Raw genomic sequence first — 19,962 nt, 5'->3', positions numbered from 1 at the left:
ATGACTACTCGTTGATAATAAGAATTCATATCATAGATATCCATGCAGCATTGCCAGAGATTTAATATACGATCTTAATACCTATTTGAATCGCGTTACCTTCACATCACACCTGTGTGTCTATTTTTATCTTACTATAAATAAAAACTATATTTCATACTTGACTTTTCCATCGAACAAAGCTTATGTTTGTATTAAAAAGGTTTCAATAAAAACACAAGCTTTAAGAGTTTTTGTAGTTTATTTTACAAATGGAAAGACTTTGTGCAAGCCTCGTAATTATTCAGTCAAATTTCTTTCTTCATTCAAATAGTTAACTATGTATCAGTATGACGAGTTAAAAAGCGACAACATGTATTACATATATATTAGGGAGCAATACTGCCGCTAATAATAGCAGTACCCAATTACTGTCAGTTTACATAATGAATAATTACTATAAGCTAAAATAAGTGTTATTCTGTTAGGATTTCAATGTACGTATATTATTCAAATTGTTAAAATGTAAGTTTTTTGATAATTCGTAATAAACATTAAAGTAGGTTTAGTGTAATAATCAAAATATTTCTGATTCTGATAATCAAAATATAATAAAAGATTCGATACGATAAAATCAATTGATCAATAACAAATCATTTTCTTGTTTTCACTACGAGATATATTACCATTTTATTCTAAGATATTCTATTTTGTTTATTTTCCCCTCTTTTTAAGTAAATTAGTCAATTAATTGATTTTGAATAAGATCATGGTCATAATCAATGGTTGATAGTTAATCATAATTATAATAAAAAATATTATAAAGACTTTTTATATAATTGATAAAAAATTTACTATTGATTTTTATCAATAGTATTTTTTTTATGAATTTATTAATTTATCATTATTTGAAAACGTGATTTAAGTATTGGAATTATTTTATACATAAAATTTAATGCAATAACTCGAAATTAAATGTAACTTTAGAGGAAGAACAAATTAAGGTGAACAATTTACCATACTAATATATAAATGTAGTTAGATGTATGTAGATAGTTATAGTAGATAGTTATTTCTTTGTGTTGAACCGGAAACAAAAAAAGAGAGCAATAACCCTCGTGTTTATTAGAATGTTATTGAAATAGTTTAAAACAACGTTTCGTTTTCATATACTTGGCTTGGTTAAAAATAGCAAATAAAATTGTCGCATATTTTGTGATAGAAGGTGCTAGTTCATTCGCAGGCCAGAAGCCGTCTTTACCAGATACGTTTGTCTGTCACAGCTCATTACAGTCATTAGTGCACGACAGTTGAAGTTCAAGGAAAGCATTGTGAAACACAACGCTTTGTTTTTCGCAGGTAAGAGAAATTCTTCCACTTCAACTGAAACTTGGTAAAAAGTTAACGACAGTAGAGAATATATAAATATGAAATAATAGCGCTCAAACTAATTATATATAAAATAATTAAATGATTTCATGGCTTTTAAATTATTTAATTATGAAATCACGGTTATTTTTGTTTTAAAGATTTTTTTTAAATTATATCTATAAATTCATATATTTCATTAGATTTTTTTACAATAATACTTTCAGAACATTTTATTGGTATTTTAAATTTTTTTAAATGAAACAATGTAGATTTTAGTGTCTATGTAGTGTACGTATTATGAATTTCATGAAACATTACAGGTGAGGTCGCAAGCTCTCGCGCCGCAGTGTGGGCGCGCCGCTCACCCGAGCTCAGTTAGAGTCCGGCCCCGCCGTCGCTCGCACGAACCTCTCCGCCGCACAAGGTATTATTGACTCATAAAGCTCAACGCTTCATGTAACATTTGCACTAATAAATGCTTTAGACATACTTGATTTTTTCATTCGTTTGTCACCTTATGACGTCCAAATCCATGACTAACTCTGCGCTCGAATATTCTGTTACAAAAATAATCAACATTACTTCATGATACTGAAAATAGCGCGTCTCATTTTCACGAATAGGTAGAATGCGCTCCGTCAGCGTGGAGAAAACTTTAGCGTGCATGTTGTAATTTCCTTTAATAACTTTAACAGTAGACGTAATAGAGGAGCACGTTAATTATTACTACATTATAGCATGTAGTTGATTAGTATAAAATAAGATTTGTTGTAAAATATTGTAAAACTATTCTTGTACATGTGATTGTCCGGATGATACGACAGAAATATTTTCAACCTTGATGACGGTATTGTTAACCTTGTCTCAACCAACAGCTGTATTGGCATTTAAGCTATTCCAGTCATACTGTTTTTATTTTTCAAACTTCATGTAATATTTCAAATATTCTTGGTTTTGTTTACTTTACGTAGCCTTCTTATATTACGTGGAAATGATATTTCAAACATATATAACATTAATCATAATAATGGCATTTAAATTAACATGTTATTTTCAACGAACCAGTATATTGATAAAATTAAAAAGGGTTTGTCCTAGATTTTCTATCGTTGGTTAACTTTTCTTAATCATTTTCACAAATATAATGATGAATAAAAATGTGTTTGTTTAAATGATATATTTAGGTTTCACGTCATGATAGCTCTAGCTCTAGATTTTAGAATATTTAAGTAATACAATAACATAACCCCTTTAATATAATTATCTGTAACAGCAAAGTTAATTACAAATTAATGAAGTTCAATGAGTTCAAGGCAATTTGGTTGCATTTGATTGTTTATCAAAAAATTAAAAAAATTATGAACTAAACAAGAGAAAAAATTAAATACTTGGAACATTACTGTAATTATTAAACCAGCAGTTTTAGGATTATGAACAGATGCTAACATAATCGCGGAATTCAATGTGTTAAAGGCGATGGATATAAGTCACATAGTTTAATAGTCTTAATTGTGTAGCGAAAACATGTTGCTGTATTATATTTTAAAGTCGAATCGTCTGTTGGCGTATTCTTTAAATAACGTATCTTTCGAGCATTAAATGCGAACTTTTTTAGTCGCGCCCACACATTTTCCGCAACACTCGTTGAATTATTATCTGAATAGACGTACGTGTAAGTACGAAATATTTATGATAACAAAATTTCTTTACATTTGTTGAGTATCTATGTCGAATATAATGGAGTGTAAATTTGAGTGCAATAAAACCCGGAGATCTAATTAGAATCTTCCTAATTATAAATAATAATTATACAAATTGCATTCCGAGAAATCCTAAGCAAGTTTATGAGCAATTTAAATAAACTAAATGTAACTGTGCATTAAAAATAAAAGACTTAGAAAAACATTGATAACATCTACGTTAATTTTATGGTAACATAAAAAATATATAATTTTGATTGTTATGACTTAATCATTGTCAGCGATATGAAATAAATTGGACCGCTCTAATATAATTAGACAAATTTAAATATCGTCATAATTCCAAATCAAATGATTGGCAATGTCCATATTGATAATTAGGTTATATTTTATACGATTTAAAATTGACTAGAGGAAAAAAAGATAACCAAACGAATAAAAATGCAACGAATTTAAAACATGTAATTTCGAATATCTAACCGAAATATAATTGAAACTTAATATGCCTGTCTAGGCAAAATTCCTACAACAACACATTAATTCTAATTAAAATCGTTATATGTAATCGATTAATTGAATTAATCGATTTTTAAAGCAAATAGGAATCCACCCCTACGTAAAAATATGCTTGTATCAGTAAGTTATTTTCTCAAAGCTACCTGTCTCGCACGTGTTTCGGAAAAAATATTATAGCCATCGTCGTTGGTGCCAGGGCTAATAAAATCGTAATAAGACGGCGAGCTTCGTCTCTAACCCGAGGCATGAATCTTACGAGAGCGTAATAAAATTACCTCATGAGGAGGATAAAAATTGACAATCCAATTTTTCTTATGTCTAACGCGTAAATACATCTTTCCAATTAATGAGGATAATATTGACAGAATTGAATCGACAGAATTTTATTCTTATAAATATCACATTATATCTAAATAATAATATGATAAAAAACAATATCATATTTTTTGTTTGTGTATTTATTATATTATGTGTACATTTTAATGTCAAGTCACTTTGTTTTTTAATAAGAAAAAAATCAAGAAAATTATTGTAATATGAAAATTAATTAATAAGGAACTCAAAAGAAATATATATTTATGATACGTTATTTTTTCAGCGCAACGAACGACTTCAAAATGGCCACAGGTCCGAAGATAGTACACAAGCAATTCAACTCGCCCATCGGCTTGTACTCCCAACAAAATATTAAGGAGACACTTAACAAGCACCTGCAGAACCTCGACAACGGCACTGTTGGGTTTGTAATACAAACAATACCTGGTTTCTCACCTAAAGGAGAGTTAGCGTCCGCCTAAGCCTAAACAAATAGCCTTTGAAGGGCGAACACAAATGCAAAACTTTAAATATTACGAACATTGCAAAGTCCACACAAGATAAAATATAGTGTAGTTAAATACTAGAGCAGTGCTAGTCTGCGTTACATATTAATTTCTGTTTTGAAACTTTATTTCAAAACCGTGAACCCTATGTGATATATCATCGGTAACATTACACAAAAAATCCACCGTATTTTCTTTATTAATTATTCGATATTGTTAGTTGTCTTGCTTTTAGACCGATTTTTCGTATTTGGAATTTCATGACTCTCATCATCTGAGTGATGAATTGTTAAAAACACTACCAATTTTTTTCTCTTTGCAGAAGCCTAAATGTCAAATATCACATTCTTTTTTATGCTTTGAAATTTGAAAAATCCTTCCTTAGTGCTCAATTTCAATAAAATAAATAAAATCAAATAAGAAATTTCATGTGGAAATCCTGTAAAAAATTACACCCCGTTTGACTAACTGGCTTAGGTTATGTATTGTGTGTCTGTCAGTAATTATAAAATTTTATTAAGTAGAAGGAAAGCTTACTTCTAAGAAATTATTACTGCAAAATATAAAATTAACTGCCTGGTAAAGCTGGATAGTCTTCTCAATTCTTTATGAGAAGCAAAAGGGCATACTTGTTATGTTTAGCAAACCACATATTGTTTCGTTACTTACCATAAAATGTCAGCATATATTTACCTGTATATGATTTAATCATCTAAATAAATAAATTATCAACGTATATAAAAATTTAACAACGTTGACTAATTAATCTACGTAGTTTCGCTTATTCAGATTGGAACAAGTAAATCTTACAATTTATCAAAATATGTGTTTGAGTTAATTGTACATTTAGGTTTATTAACAACTAGCATTTAGGTTTATTGTACACAGTGACGCCAATTTAAACATATGCTATATATAATAATATAAAAAGCAATCAAAAATACTTTTTGTTTTTGATAAGTGTCACATTGCAATTTATCAAGTTCAAATTCAATTTCAATTTCATATTTGCTTAAGATTAATAAATTTAAAATAAATTTTATTCGCGTACAAATATTTTAGCCTGCATATCTGGTTTCATTCAATAAAGCGATACAATAAGGCTAAGAATTAGGCATACAAAATTAGGATGCTATTATTGAGGCAAAAACACGTGTTCAACGGTTTCTGTTTAACTGTCAAGGATATCGTGCCCTTGCCTTGCAAACGTCATTGCATTTACTATTAACGGTATTAAATACATAAAAATTGATAATTATACATTACAATTTAAATATTTTATTACTAATTTAATTTTCATTCAAATAATTAAAATACTACTATATCCGTCAGTACAGAAAATATAAGTATGGGGCACGATCCAAATGACGTCATTTGTTAGAACTCCGTTTAAAAAAAATAAACAAAATAAATATTTTTCTTTAAGCAGTTCAAAAGCAGACGAATGGATCTTAAAGAAACCGAGCGCTTTTCCCCATAGACAGTGTTTATATTATAAGAGGTTCTTCTAATAATTCTGAAGCGCTGCCAATGTTATTTAAGCTTTTAGACTCTCACTGAAACTACTTACTAGCACAATTTTGCATTACAAAGTAACTCTGCTCTCCAGTCGAAGTAAAGTAAAAAAGTTAGTTAAAAATAAATTACATTATAAGACTTGCTAAAAATAAAAATAAAAATTTACTAAATAATGATTCATTTAAAGATGTATAACGGTGATATAAATATAAAATGCATAATGACGCAGTCTTTGATCATGATGACGCATTGGAATTTTATTTGGCACATTTAATGTATTGCGATCAAGACAATGTACTTTAAATAGTAATCAACATAAAATGTGACGAACAATGCATTCAATAAAGAGTCGAGGTAATAAAAGCGGTAAACTTCTTTTTACTTTAATAAAAAATCGGATAAAATATTTCATAAGTTAGATTGTAATTTCAGCACCAATACAGTTTGCAAAATCTTATTACAAGCAATTGGGTAAAATGAAGTTGCAAGCTCACATTTAATTACAGTTAATGTTTCATAAAATCATACAAACACTATAAATGTGAATGTTTATTTGTTTTGATGTTTGTTACTCAATTACTAAAAAACGACTTGACAGATCTTGATAAATGTAGTAGCTTATAATACTATAAATATACTTAATATATAGACGTACTTAACTATTTCACGGATGCGTAGTTAGAATTTTACAGATGCTTCAATAGGCATTTTGGCGTCACGCGCGTTTCCACTCTCAGGTCACTGACATTTGTGTAGACGAAATTTAACTTCCCGTTTGCATTACATACATTCCCATATTGCTTTATGAAGAGACACCAAATTAATTTATCTAAATCCATGCTAACATTACAAATATTTTATGTAAATCTGGCCTAACTAACCTTTTTAGGGCTTTACCGCTAAACTAATTTTAACGAAATTCGAAGTTGAAAATGTGAATGGAATATTATGTAGCAATAAATTGAATTTATATAATCAGTAATTATTTTTTTTCATAAATATATATATATTTTATATTAAGTGTGAGATAAAATTAATACATATTTTGATGAAATCAGAAGATGATAAAAAATGCATTTTAAGTCCTACCTACTTTAATGCTAAAATACAAATTAGAGTACACTTAAATACTTCACACATTGTACATATATTTATCCAGCATTACAAAGTAACATGAAAAATCGAAAAATATAACAATAATCAATTAAAGCAGTGATTAACTAAGAATCAACACAGAGTTTAAACTTTAGGATAAAGAGACTTGAAGTTTGTAGGAAAACTGCGTTTTGCATTGTAGCCGTGTTGTTGCATTTAAACATAAAAATCCGATTTCTTTTTGTTTTTAACTTAATACCAGCGAGCCGCAACCTATAGCGCTAATTAATTGGGAAGGATAACAATTGGAAAGGAATTATAAAAGATAAACTTATTAAATCAAAACAATTATTTATGTAACAGTATAATGTGTATTCAGCATTTGTCATTAAAGTTCATTAAGTTTAACCAATGGTACAGTTTTAACCGGGGTGTTACAAAAGAGTCGTGTGTAGTCATCACTCATATCGTAAACACTAGACATCGGTGCGGCCGACATGTGCGCCTGCGCAGTACGGCACGGCCTGTCGACGCATAATAATGCGTTTACGCGAAAATATATAAAATAATTTTTAAATTAAATTAAATCTAATAATTTATATAATAGTAATAATGTGGTTTTAAAGTACGTGTTATAAATTATTGCGCTTGAAATGTATTTCCAATTCATATAAAAATAAATTGCCGTCTGCTTTGCAACAAAACCGATAAAATAAAAATCATTTATACAGTTCTTCTAATATAATAAAATTAATAAAAACACATACATAAGATATATATTTAATTGGGTAAAGAGTCATAGAGTAAAAAAAAAATCAATAAGTATCAGTCGTTACTTTACCGGCAATAAAATATTTAGTGAAGTAAATATTAATTAAACAATAATTATTTGTAAACGCAATATGGCCGTAGTCCTTGAAAGGAATACGTAAGTATTTTATAAGATTAAACACATATTTCTATTAAATTAATTATAATTTATCGTAGCATAATAGATTAGACATCATTTAGGATATATTATAAACTTTGATAAATATTAAATAAAATTGTTTAATAATTTTCAAGTTACCTACTACCGAAGCCGTTTGAATGTAATTTCATTTATAATAAAAACAACAAGACGATAAGTTACTTTTTATTAGTAGTAGCAATACTATTAGATATAACATGGTACACTATTATAAGTTTATGAAATTTATTCTAGAGAGAAAACGGGGTGAGGGCTCAGTGACGGGTGAACTAAAATAATATGAACTTTTCCTTAATCATATAAATACTTTAAAATAGACGCTTTGTATTTCTGTTGGTATCTCCGTAAAATATTTTGTATAATGTTTTGTAAAATGGCTAAACGCTTACTTAAAGCGTCAGCGCTTCCAAAACTTTATGAGATGCATCAAAACAAAGTACCTACCAAAATTTGTAGGTCTGCAGAAAAATCCGCGAAAAGTCGGGGCGGGTCGCTTGTAATATATAAAATCAATATTTATCTTCTGTATTTTTTGTGTCTTTGATCTTGTGTTGTTCGAACACTCAGATTGTCAATTATTGTCCTGTTATTCGTAACAAATATAAAATAATATATGAGGCAACTTAAAATGAGTAAAAAAAAATCGCAACATTATTTTAGTTTAAATATTATCAGTGAAACGTAGAGATGATTGATTATTGCACCTACGCTAATATTTATCAATATTTTATTGTTTTAATATTTATTTATAATAATAATAATGTGTTTGTTTATATTGTGTCATCGCACATGATTTATATGACACTGACACACGATCTCGTTACCAATAAAGGTACTGAGAGGTGAACGCAAACCTGATTCTATATATGACCTCAATTGTAAATATTGTGTGAACATGACCACTGGAAAACGTATAAATAATATATTAATATATAAAACTCAATTAAATGTCATAATCATATTTTGCAATACGCATAAAGTTACTGAGAAGTTAAATTACATTTTTGTCATGTACGAGAACAAGTATCGTGAATTCATATACTGAGATAAAAATCTCAGTAATATAATAAATTAATCAAAGTATCCAGGCGACAGCTAATGTTCTCCGAAACAAACGAACATTTCTTTGTTCGGTATATTCTTTTTGCAATGATTTATGGGATGGTTTAGTAAATACTTATACCCGTATTTTTGGATATGCTATTAATGTACTGTAGATATGTGGAACCGAGACGACATAGTTTTATCTTGTTACTAAAATATCTTATAGTAAATGTTTTTTTTTAATTTAAATTATTCAAACCTTAATTGATACTTTATTTCAAAATCTTAAACTGAAACGTCTAGTTACATTTTTTCGAAAAATTAAAGCGAGGAAGATATTTGTATTTAAGATCTTTTTTTTTTTCATTACATTTAGTATTTACTCTTATTTTGTTTTATTTGCTAAATAAATTGGCTTAAGAATGTTAAATTTCCAACCTGAAAATATAATTAAGCACAATAGAATTAATTAAAGGCTCTCATTAGAGTTTGTTCTAAGCGTCCATTCATATAGATTGATAGAATTCGAAACTGCGAAATACAATCAACGCTTTGTCAAGTTCTTGCGCCGATTTCCCACGACAAGTTTCCTGTATCGTTCTATAAAGTTACGTTTTTGTAATCGACTTTCTGAATACCATTGGAAATTTATTCATTGGATACAGAGAAAATTTCTATTACACGTTTTATTACATCATTTGTATCCAAGCTTTTCATTTTTTATGCATTCAATAAATCTTCCTTAGTAACAGAGTATCTACAGGTACAAAAGAGAAACCATCTTAGTTTTCAAGGTTAGTGGTGCATTAACTATGCAGGGGATGTTACCATCAGTTAGACCATTCAGTCAGTCTACTTACGTATTTGAAATAAAAATAATAATAATGATAAAAAATATAGATTTTTTATCGAACTATCGGAAGATCTAGTTAATATTTTATACTTAAAGAATATCCAATTCAAGCCAACATGGTAATTGAGAAAAATACAAAACTATTGTTTTTTGCAGTATTGACTTTAACAACCCTGTAACCGACAAGCCGGCAAATCTTGCCAATTCAGCCGTTCTGCGTATGCTCGAGGAAGAAGAACGAAACCGGAAAGGTTTACCAAGTGAGTGCACTAATATCATATAGCTCATATACTTTTTCTATAGACAATGCCATTTTATAATCGAAACAAAAATAATAAGTATAATAATTTCATGATATATAATGTAAACAGCTGAAGTAAAAATTTCATACAATAGACGTATGTTTTGGTCATTGAGTGGCATTGTGATTCAACCAAAGTCCCTACTAACGTTTTCAAATCAATGCTTTGTCAGAATTAGACCCCACCCAAATCCAGGCGATATTGGAGAATCTCGTTTACACCAAGCGAAGATTTGACCAGGTGTGGCCGCCTAAAAAGACGAAATCCGACCGTTGTTGGAACGGCCAAGTCAACTCTACGTCATATATTTACTCAGAGCTAATGAAGGCTACTAAAGGTACCCTTGGTGGTGGAGAATCAAATTAATATACCACTCGCACATAGCACATGTAACAAATGAAAATTTAATGTTATTCGAATAGATGCATCGAGTCCATGTAGTCTAGCACACATTTAACGTCTCTGAGTCACAAGTATGTTGCTTGCGAAGTGCAATAAGATGTAAAAATAAACATGATATCCGATAGATAAACCTTGATGTTTTAATACGAGACTACAGACTGAAACAATTTAAACCTTGTCATTTCGAATTAAATAATAGAACATAACAACAGTTTTTTTTAAATCTATTTCTGCCTAAAAGTTAATGCCCTAATATTCTAATAATAAATAAGACCGATTTAAAAACTAATGTCATTATAACACGTCATTTTTTGAGAAGTACTTGTTGTGAAAATTGATCATTGGCGTAAGAAAAGCTTGGCAAGAATTTTAAAATATTTTGTATGGAGACTTCGTGCGTTACTTTGTTATTGTTAGTAGATATCTAAGTGCGAACGAAACTCAACGAAAATGTTTGACACAGTAGTGATCGGTAAAGTGAATTTTCTTCTAAATTTGAATACCGTTTTAATTTTTTTTTGTCCCTTAATATTATATTTACTAATTTTATCCTTATTAAAACAACATTTTAACCCATAAATCTTTTCGAGGTCACATTTTCGTGTGTATAATATAATATACGAGTATCAAATTAATTTTTCAATATACAATTTATATACAGAAATATGGATATGATAATAATGTTTCCGTAATAAACTTCTTGGATTTTAAGTCAAATACTTGTAAATCGTACTTGTAAGTCGTGTAGAAATGAAATAGATTTATTGTAGAAGTGTCGTAGTACTAAATTTAATTAGAAGGTAATTTGGTTTTTACACTTATTAGTAAGTGTATTATATATAAGGTAAGTAATTTTACAACGAAATAATGTGATGTGATTTTTTTTTTTGTGATTATATCAATTACACTAGTCTATAATAAATTTTGTATGACGTAACGTGTAACTATTTTTGATAAACCTCGCGATAACTTTTGCGAGCGTTCTATGAATCAATGGCTAATATTAAACCGCACTGAAAAGTTGCAAGCGAATACCTGTTGCCTCCAACACGTGAACACTTACACCGCTAATACATTTACAAATTTAATATATATAAAATGATTTCTTCTTTATCTTTTGATATTGAAATCACAGTAAATATATATCGAGATTCAAGACTTCCAGTTGGTAACACATTCAGTAATTTTAAAGACTAATTCTACGTTAAACGTCAATTTATCAATGTACAAATATTAAATTGAATTTTTAGTAAAATATATGATCTCTAATAACGCTAACCGAGCATCAACCCCAAAATAGGTTAAAAATAATTGTATAATCTCAAATAATTACGCTAACATGATTAATGTTATTATAAATATTGCATGACATTATGTGGTTGCCAATTAACCTTGTAATTGCAGTTACTTTTATACCTACATAGGTAGTCATAATTATGACAAAATTAAATTGAAAAAAAAAAATTGGGGAAAAACATTTTGCATATATTATATATAAAGTCCCTTATCATTTCGTTTAGATCTAGATATTATATTAATTTGATTGAATTAATACTCAATAGGGACGTAAATAACAATTTAAATAAGTACAATTTGTGAACAATCACTATTTCAGTCGTATGATGATTCAACGTTGCTTGTCATTTGTTTTTATGCCAAATATAATGGCAATGAGTCAATGAGTTAAGTAGGAACTAAAAAAAACATCTGTCACAGAATAGTCTCTCGAATCTCATAAATACTCCTTAGAAGATACTCAAGAGAAGTTTACCCTAATAGTTATGACTGAGAGTGCCAGTATTAACTATGTTGTATATAATTTATGTAGATTTCGAGGTTCAATGGGCTAGATAATTATGAATGATGGCCGTGTATCATAATAATGTAAGGACAACAAAGCCGCCAATTCGAATCAAGGTTTACGGTTCCGAGGCATCCAAAATTATATATTGGTGAATCATGTACAGGTCTATAATTATACTATTGCAAAAAAATAAGATTATTCATACAGAATACTTTACATGAATACACCTATGCTATACAATTTTAATATTGAATGAGTGTTCTATCCTGAAATTAAAAAATACTGATTATATTAAGGTAAGTATTTATTCATATAAAAGATAAGTGCGAAAGAGACACGAGCTGTATCATAGAGGTGTGGTGTCTCGAAATAGGTGTATGTATTGGATATTTCCTCGCCTACACACCTGGCAAGAATCGAGAACTCATACGTAGTCCTGACCTGCCAGCGGCAAGACTGACGTGCTTCTTAGTACCGTGAGTCTAACATATTCGAAATTACTTTGATATACCATCGGTATTATTAACTTACAGTGAGTAATACTGTCATACGGTTCTTATTTTTAGAGAAAAATGTAAAATATTGATAATGATAAATAATTAATTTATCAATATTCTTTGAAATTATCTGAAAACGCTTTTAAATAAACTTGTTGTTTTTAGATAATGTGACTTGTTAAACTATTTTATTTTTATTTACGGTACGAACAGTAAACAGAGATAAAGAATTAAATTTAATTTTATTAAAAGTTCCAATGCCACAAGAATCCCTCAAATGCACGCGGAGTGCCTTCCGTCGCTGATATAGAACTGAATTCACAGTTCTATTTCATTAAATGTTAACAAATACTCAATAAAATGTTTGAATTTATTTTCTATTTTATTTATATATAGAGTTGTAATTTCATTTTCAATCTAGTAAATTTATAATTTATAATGTAGAAAAATATTACACTTTCTATAACAGATCAATTACATACTTCGACATATAAGCCAAGCGAAACAAAATGTATATGATTATTTAAAGAATGGATTCAAATGAAATACAAAAACAAATTGCTGCTAAATTATTCGTGTTCGAGAAAAATGTTAGTTATATGCATCTTCCTTGTTGTTTTTCATGTTAAATCATATTTCAAAGACACGTATCCTCTATTAAATTCACTTTGCACATGTATAAATATTCGTCACAAATAAAAAACGGTTATTTTTTCTTCGATCCTCTGGCGCAAATCCAAAAACACTTTGGGCCAAGCTAATTTAAAGCAGAATGTGTCATAATAAGTAACTCAGTATTGTACACTGAATGTGTGGTCTCCAGATAACATCGCAACCAGCCAGATCGTACGTGTTGATAGATACAATTAGCATCTTACAACGACTATTTCTACACACGCAAATATTTCAATGATAATGAAAAGCGATGTTCATTTTCTTGGTTCTTTTTTCATTCTGGAACAAAAAACAACTGTGAGTCAGTCAGTTAGTTATAATATTTTTTAACACTAGTTAACATTGTTTCAGGCCAAAAGAAAGTAGTGTGGCCCCCAGCGCCTGAAACAAACGGATATCACCAGCAGCAGGTAATTATTTAGTATCTATTGCATACTTTTTGTACATACAGAAAAGAAGTTATAGAAGACAGCTGCACATAAATCGCTTAAACGTAGATTGCACAATAATAGCATGAAAAATTATAATAAATCATCAAGCTGATATAATGTATAAAAATAATTTAATACCGTTTTAAATTAAAACGATTTTTTTAGATAATTTCTACATTTCGATGAACTTCGACAACAATTTTGTTAATGTTCCGCAAACACTTTACACGAATATTGTTTATATAAATAAATAAATAAATAAATAATAGCATGAAAAATTATAATAAATCATCAAGCTGATATAATGTATAAAAATAATTTAATACCGTTTTAAATTAAAACGATTTTTTTAGATAATTTCAACATTTCGATGAACTTCGACAACAATTTTGTTAATGTTCCGCAAACACTTTACACGAATATTGTTTATAATTATTTTTTTTAATACAGGTAGGCGGACAGGCAAATGGTAACTGGTCATCACCGCCCATAGACATTGGCACTGTTCATAAACATTCCTTACGATGCCGGTTGCAAACTGAGACTGGGAGATGTTGTCCGTTATGCCTGTAGTTAAACTGACACTCTCACCATTATAACCGGAATAAAATATTTCTAAGTATTGCAGTTTGGCGGTAGAATAACTGATGCACCTGTGGTAACATAAATTAAAAATAATTAACGCTATAAATTATAAAAAAGAATAATAAATAAATATATTACATTTTATTAATTATATTATTATGTTCACTATAAAATTTAAAATAGGTACTTATAAAAACTACTAATTTTTACTTTTATGAAAAATGTCTTAAGTTTTTTTAGTTAAGTATGTGTATTATTTTTATTATGGCGGCTGATATTTTAAAATGTTTTATTATTTTATATCTGTGTAAATAAAAAAGGATAGTCCACATTGTTACATTTATGTCCTACAGCAGAGTCCTGCAAACTACAACAACGCACAGCATTCTCCGTCCCAGCAACAATTTTCCCCACAGCAACAATATTCTCCACAACCTCAGCAACAACCTCAATACCACGCTCAATATCAACCTCCCCAAGTCCAACCCCAAAACCAGTATCCTCAGTCTTACCAAGCGGCTCAGTCGCAACCTGCTCATTGTGAAGGACGGCGTCAAGAAGCCACAGGGCTAAGTAAGCTGATCCCTGTGGGGCCAGGTGTAACCGCTTCCCCAGTCGCCCCGTCTTATCGCCAGGGTCCACTATCGCCTAGCGCGCAACCTTACCGGCAACAACAGAGCCGCTGGGCACCCGTTCCGGCCCCCACTTCCCCCCAGGTAGAGTGTTGTCTCAGATTCTTCGCGGAAGATGCACGCATGACCTCATGACAACGTTATTTACCTATTTATATTTTTGAAGCTCTATGCAAAATGTTAATATTAATAAATTTCTCAACGATAATCTCTGAATGTTTTTTTCATTAGGCCGCATATTACAGCTTAAATGAAAATTGAAAAAGCATGCCAACAACGACTCGTATATAAAGTGTTGTGACTGTTTTATATAATAACATCTACTAGAATTTTACAATGAACAAGTGAATGGTTTCGCATCAGGTACAATTGTACTCACTACTGTGTAGTCAGTACAATTGAATACTGACGATTTGACAAGCAATATTCATAGAATATTCACATTGTATTGACGGTATTCACTTCGTCGATAAGAAGACTTCATTGTCTTGTTCTACTTTCTAGATCATACACTTGAGAATTTGTATTTACTTAGATTAATTTATGTGCAATCTTTATTAACAATGCAAGGTATTCATTTTAAAATTATATGGTAACGCCCAAATAAATAACCATTATACACTATCGCCACTTACATTTGTATTTACACTATTTACTTATTTAACACTTATTAGAGACGTTAGAATTTAAATATTTAAAAAAATACAGAAGATAACTGAGTATAAAAGGTATACTTATCCACAGAAGATTTATCACAGAATAGTCACTGTTTTTAAAAATGAACGTTATTATTGTATAAACACAATATTCTTATAAATATAATAATGAGCCACTATCTAACAAATCGGGTAAATAGTCTGATCATATCAATGATAATTATTAATCAACTAATCTTCAGCACAAAAAAGAGACACAAATTAGGCCATTATATTTTACAATTTTATTACGGAGCCCTAATTTCGTAGCCATTATTAGTTTTTGGTAGTTGTATAGTACCTAATATTTCTGGCTCCCAAAGCACACTATTAAATTTACAATTTTATCCAAAATTTACAGCCTCAATACAATCAACCACAGTATTCGCCGCAAGCGCAATACTCACCACAGCCGCAGTACTCTGAGCCTGTGTACCAACCACAACAGAAACCCTTTGAGCCACCACCGACAACCATAACATTGCGCCCGCAACCTCCCGTACACCAACAACCTTCGCCGGTATTTGCTAGCCAACCCGCTACAGCTTCGTTCAAAGGTATAATACAATTTATTTATCATCATAAAATAGTTAGCCAATAGCAACAACTTTCTTTATAAGATGGGACCAATGCCAGATTGTCCTTACTCGCGGGTATTTTTACCATGAAATGATTTAGGTTTTGAAAGAAACAGTTGCATGTACGTAATATAACTGTGTGATTATACTCAAATAAAATATTATTATTAAAGGCGGAACTTATAAAATTCGATACGGATACAGAGGTGTTATTAAAATTACCACATTTGTTTTCTCGACTATTATTTATACAACTTGCATATATTTTTACGCGATGTTTTAGCAACGTATATTTTTGTAAAATTGTCAACCATAAATTATATCGTTAGATTTGCGAAGTAACTTATTATTAAAAATCTTGTGTGTTTTATTGGTGCCTTTGAAGCTGCAAGTAATAAAGCTTACAATAACAGTATAAAAGCATGTAATTTTCTTCGAAACAACTTCGCACACAGCACTTCGTCGATGCAGGTATATTGTTTTTAAAACTGCTTTTTTATATGTCTCCGCAAAGCTTTTCAAAAGTGACTCGTAACACGTAAAAGCTTTCATATTACACCAGAAAAATATGGTTCTTAGAGTTTATGGAATACTAAAAGAAACATCAAAATGTTTTTCGTAAGCACACCAGTAACTACAATACTTGCTGTAAATCGATTTTCCAAAACAAGTCGGTAATTATAAAATTTGTTAAATGTAACTTAACTTCAGTTGGAAAAATCTATCGAAATAATAATAATAAGTTATTTAATTTCTCACTAAAATATGTGTAACGTAGGATTATTGGATAATGTTTTAGTAAAAAATAAGATTTTAGATACCTTTATAGGGTGGCGATTGAGATAAGCTAAAAAGTTATATAAGAAGTCACCGAAACAATACCAATTTTTACGGTATAATAATATTTATTATTTGTAGTATTTTTGATGTATTTTTTACGTTTTAATATACGCACTAATTTTTTTTTCTTTTGAACAGGAGGTATAAACATGCGTGGGGACCAGAAGTGGCCGCCACAATCTGTGAAAGAGGCAGTGGCTGCAGAAAATGAGGCGAGGAGACAACTCGCGAAAGGACCTGCTTGCAGACCACGCAAGGTATTTTTTAATACAATTTAAATAAATTTGAAAATGTTAAGCAAGGTAATATTTTTGAATTTCCAAAATATATCATGGATGCTCTTTACACGAAAATCTAAACATTGAAACATTTATAAATATTATGTTAGAATTTCATGTAATTAAGAATGCAGTAAGTACAGCACACAAGTTTCTGCCTCCGATTTAAACGTTTACCACTAAAAACAGTACATGACAAATTCTTCGTAATCTAGAATGAAATGACTATATTTTTTGAAACAAGAAAATGATAACATTTGTACATATAGAGTGCTTAACCCTGTACCCGAAGCTTCCTTGTACCTACTACTAACAAAATAATGAAAATATAACAAATAATCAAACCGATTGATGAATTTAAACAAATTATACTTTGACCTTAATATACCAAACCTTTATATATAAATATATACCTACTTTCTATATAAAAGTTTCCAACCACATAAAAGACGGACACATGTAGATGTAATGATTCCTTAATTTTTGAACGAAACCGTTATCTGTTTTAGCTGCGGCAGTTTTCGCTTGCCGAATTACTTGCCATGAACGAGGTCTAAGCTTCGATCGCGTTTCGACTCGCTTGCTAGTCGGTATATGCCGGCCTTTAATATCCCATTTGTAAGTGATGCTACGGACATGTGTGACTGTTTTGTCAAAATACTTCTATTAACTCAAGCACTTTCCTAAATAAATCCGTAGACGTAACAAGCTAACGCGTTTAGATATTATAGAAAAATTAAAATTTAGAATCACATACATAATTGGCTATACACATTCGAATCGTATAAACATTAATAATTATTATCTATCTCTGTTTCTCTTAATTAGGCTTGACATTACAGAAGCTTACCAACTCGGATCAGTCACTTGCATGTCGCTAAATGTAGTCATTCGATAGTATTATAAACGTTTAATTATTTTATTCCTCGTCTTAGTAGCTCAACGATGCCCGCAAATATGTAGGCATGTATCGGTAGTTCTGCGGTAAGATGGCCATCTTTGTAAAAGTACGAGTTTCACAGTTTTAATCCCGGCCTCTTACGCTATCGTTGTACCTGCTAGCATAATTAAGCGTTAAACGTGTACTAGAGAACTAGTTTAACGATTAATTAAATAATATAAAAATTTAATAAAATAATCTTTTAATATTAAACTTGATGTTACAGGTGAAAAGGGACTACTCATCCTTCTTCTCGCAACATGCCTTAAACCACAGTTACACCAGCTACCGCGTCCCACCAGGCACACAACACATTGACTGCCAGTCAGGACAATCCTCTTATTAAAATAGAATGTACCTATAGGGATATGTTCATTTGTTGTCACAGAAAAGCTCACTAACACCGTCCCTATGGTATGGTGCTAATGTTAGTTCTCTCTAATCATGATTCGAATTTCATTTGTCTATAATCAAATTAAACTAAAATAAAAAAGAACACATTAGTCAATAGAAATTCGAATATCATCATCAGTGTCATCTTCATGTTTAAAAATGGCTGTCCTAACACGGACATCAAGTTTAAGTACTTGTAAAGGCTTTTGTGTATTAAAGTCTTCGTGCATGTGCTTGATTGGATAAAACCACAATCAGTACATAATATAGGTATTATTTATTTTATATACATATTAATCATTATGTAGCTTGTAAGGTAAGGTAATTGTAAAAAAATACCGTATCGCGCTTAAATTTGTCATTATCTCACTTTAATTTTAAATTAATAATGTAACGATCAATGTGAATGTACACACCATGCATGTGCGGCTTTAAAAATGCGAACATTTGCGAATTTAAGCTTTTTTTAACCAATTTCCTTAAATTTTCTGTAACAATGATTTTAAAAATAGCCTCGGAATTATTTCTCTATTGTTACTAAGACCGTCAAAGTTGACTCAAGGTTTTTGTGTTTGGCTAAGCTTTATGTGTATGCACCTAGTCAACATGAAATCTGAATTAATGTGTAAATAAATAGTTCAATTTAATCTATTTTTAATGCAAAGTGTCATTTATATTTTATTTAATAAACATTATTAAAGCCAATGTGTTTGTATCTTTTATATTTTAAGATGTATCATAATCATTTATCGGTCAAAGCATATTTAGTTATTACATTTATATGCATAAGAGGCAACAGGCGCCTGTATCGCTAATTAAGCTGTTTCTTCTAGAGAACTTTTGGTCAGAGTAAGGATTATGAAATATACGGGAAGGCTAAAAGAATTTGAAGTCGCGAATCGTTATGAGAGCTACCAATCAATACATTAAAAAAAATATATATATAGCTAATCGCAATCCTCTGCTGCACGTGGGATTCGTTTTTAGAAGCCGTACTTTTAAAACTCTAAGAAATTTAGTTCAGATTTTTTAAGTTTATGACG

The 19,962-nt window shown here is 29.9% G+C and overlaps 1 protein-coding gene across 5 annotated transcripts; it reads left to right on the top strand.

Annotated features, from left to right (window-relative positions):
• The first annotated feature begins 1,213 nt into the window (after nt 1-1,213).
• Nucleotides 1,214-19,624, top strand: LOC125065406 (DNA-directed RNA polymerase II subunit RPB1). 5 transcript variants are annotated; one of them, XR_007119621.1, is made up of 11 exons: nt 1,214-1,338; nt 1,671-1,774; nt 4,165-4,305; nt 10,024-10,127; nt 10,342-10,506; nt 13,899-13,957; nt 14,917-15,279; nt 16,252-16,447; nt 17,447-17,565; nt 18,096-18,204; nt 18,753-18,816. XR_007119621.1 is itself a non-coding variant. In XM_047672977.1 (10 exons), exons 3-10 carry the CDS (start codon nt 4,184-4,186, stop codon nt 18,870-18,872), a joined length of 1,248 nt encoding a protein of 415 aa, XP_047528933.1. In that variant the 5' UTR covers nt 1,217-1,338; nt 1,671-1,774; nt 4,165-4,183; the 3' UTR covers nt 18,873-19,624. The 5 variants fall into 5 exon arrangements, 4 of the variants coding, with proteins under 4 accessions (XP_047528936.1, XP_047528933.1, XP_047528935.1 ...); XM_047672977.1 differs by lacking the exon at nt 18,096-18,204 and having other exon boundaries at nt 1,217-1,338; nt 18,753-19,624; XM_047672980.1 differs by lacking the exons at nt 14,917-15,279; nt 18,096-18,204 and having other exon boundaries at nt 18,753-19,624.
• Nucleotides 19,625-19,962: the final 338 nt, after the last annotated feature.

This window comes from Vanessa atalanta, chromosome 7 (genome assembly GCF_905147765.1).
Source record: "Vanessa atalanta chromosome 7, ilVanAtal1.2, whole genome shotgun sequence".
In the NCBI taxonomy this organism is placed as follows: Eukaryota; Metazoa; Arthropoda; class Insecta; order Lepidoptera; family Nymphalidae; genus Vanessa; species Vanessa atalanta.
The sequence above is the reverse complement of the archived record's forward strand: the minus strand, read 5'-3'. Positions and strand labels throughout refer to the sequence as shown.

Excerpts from the sequence above, each read along its gene's own strand:
- LOC125065406 (XM_047672977.1), top strand. The coding sequence starts at position 4,184 with ATGGCCACAGGTCCGAAGATAGTACACAAGCAATTCAACTCGCCCATC. Across the intron at positions 10,507-13,898 it reads GCTAATGAAGGCTACTAAAG|GCCAAAAGAAAGTAGTGTGG; the intron begins GTACCCTTGGTG and ends ACATTGTTTCAG. Across the intron at positions 16,448-17,446 it reads CGCTACAGCTTCGTTCAAAG|GAGGTATAAACATGCGTGGG; the intron begins GTATAATACAAT and ends TCTTTTGAACAG.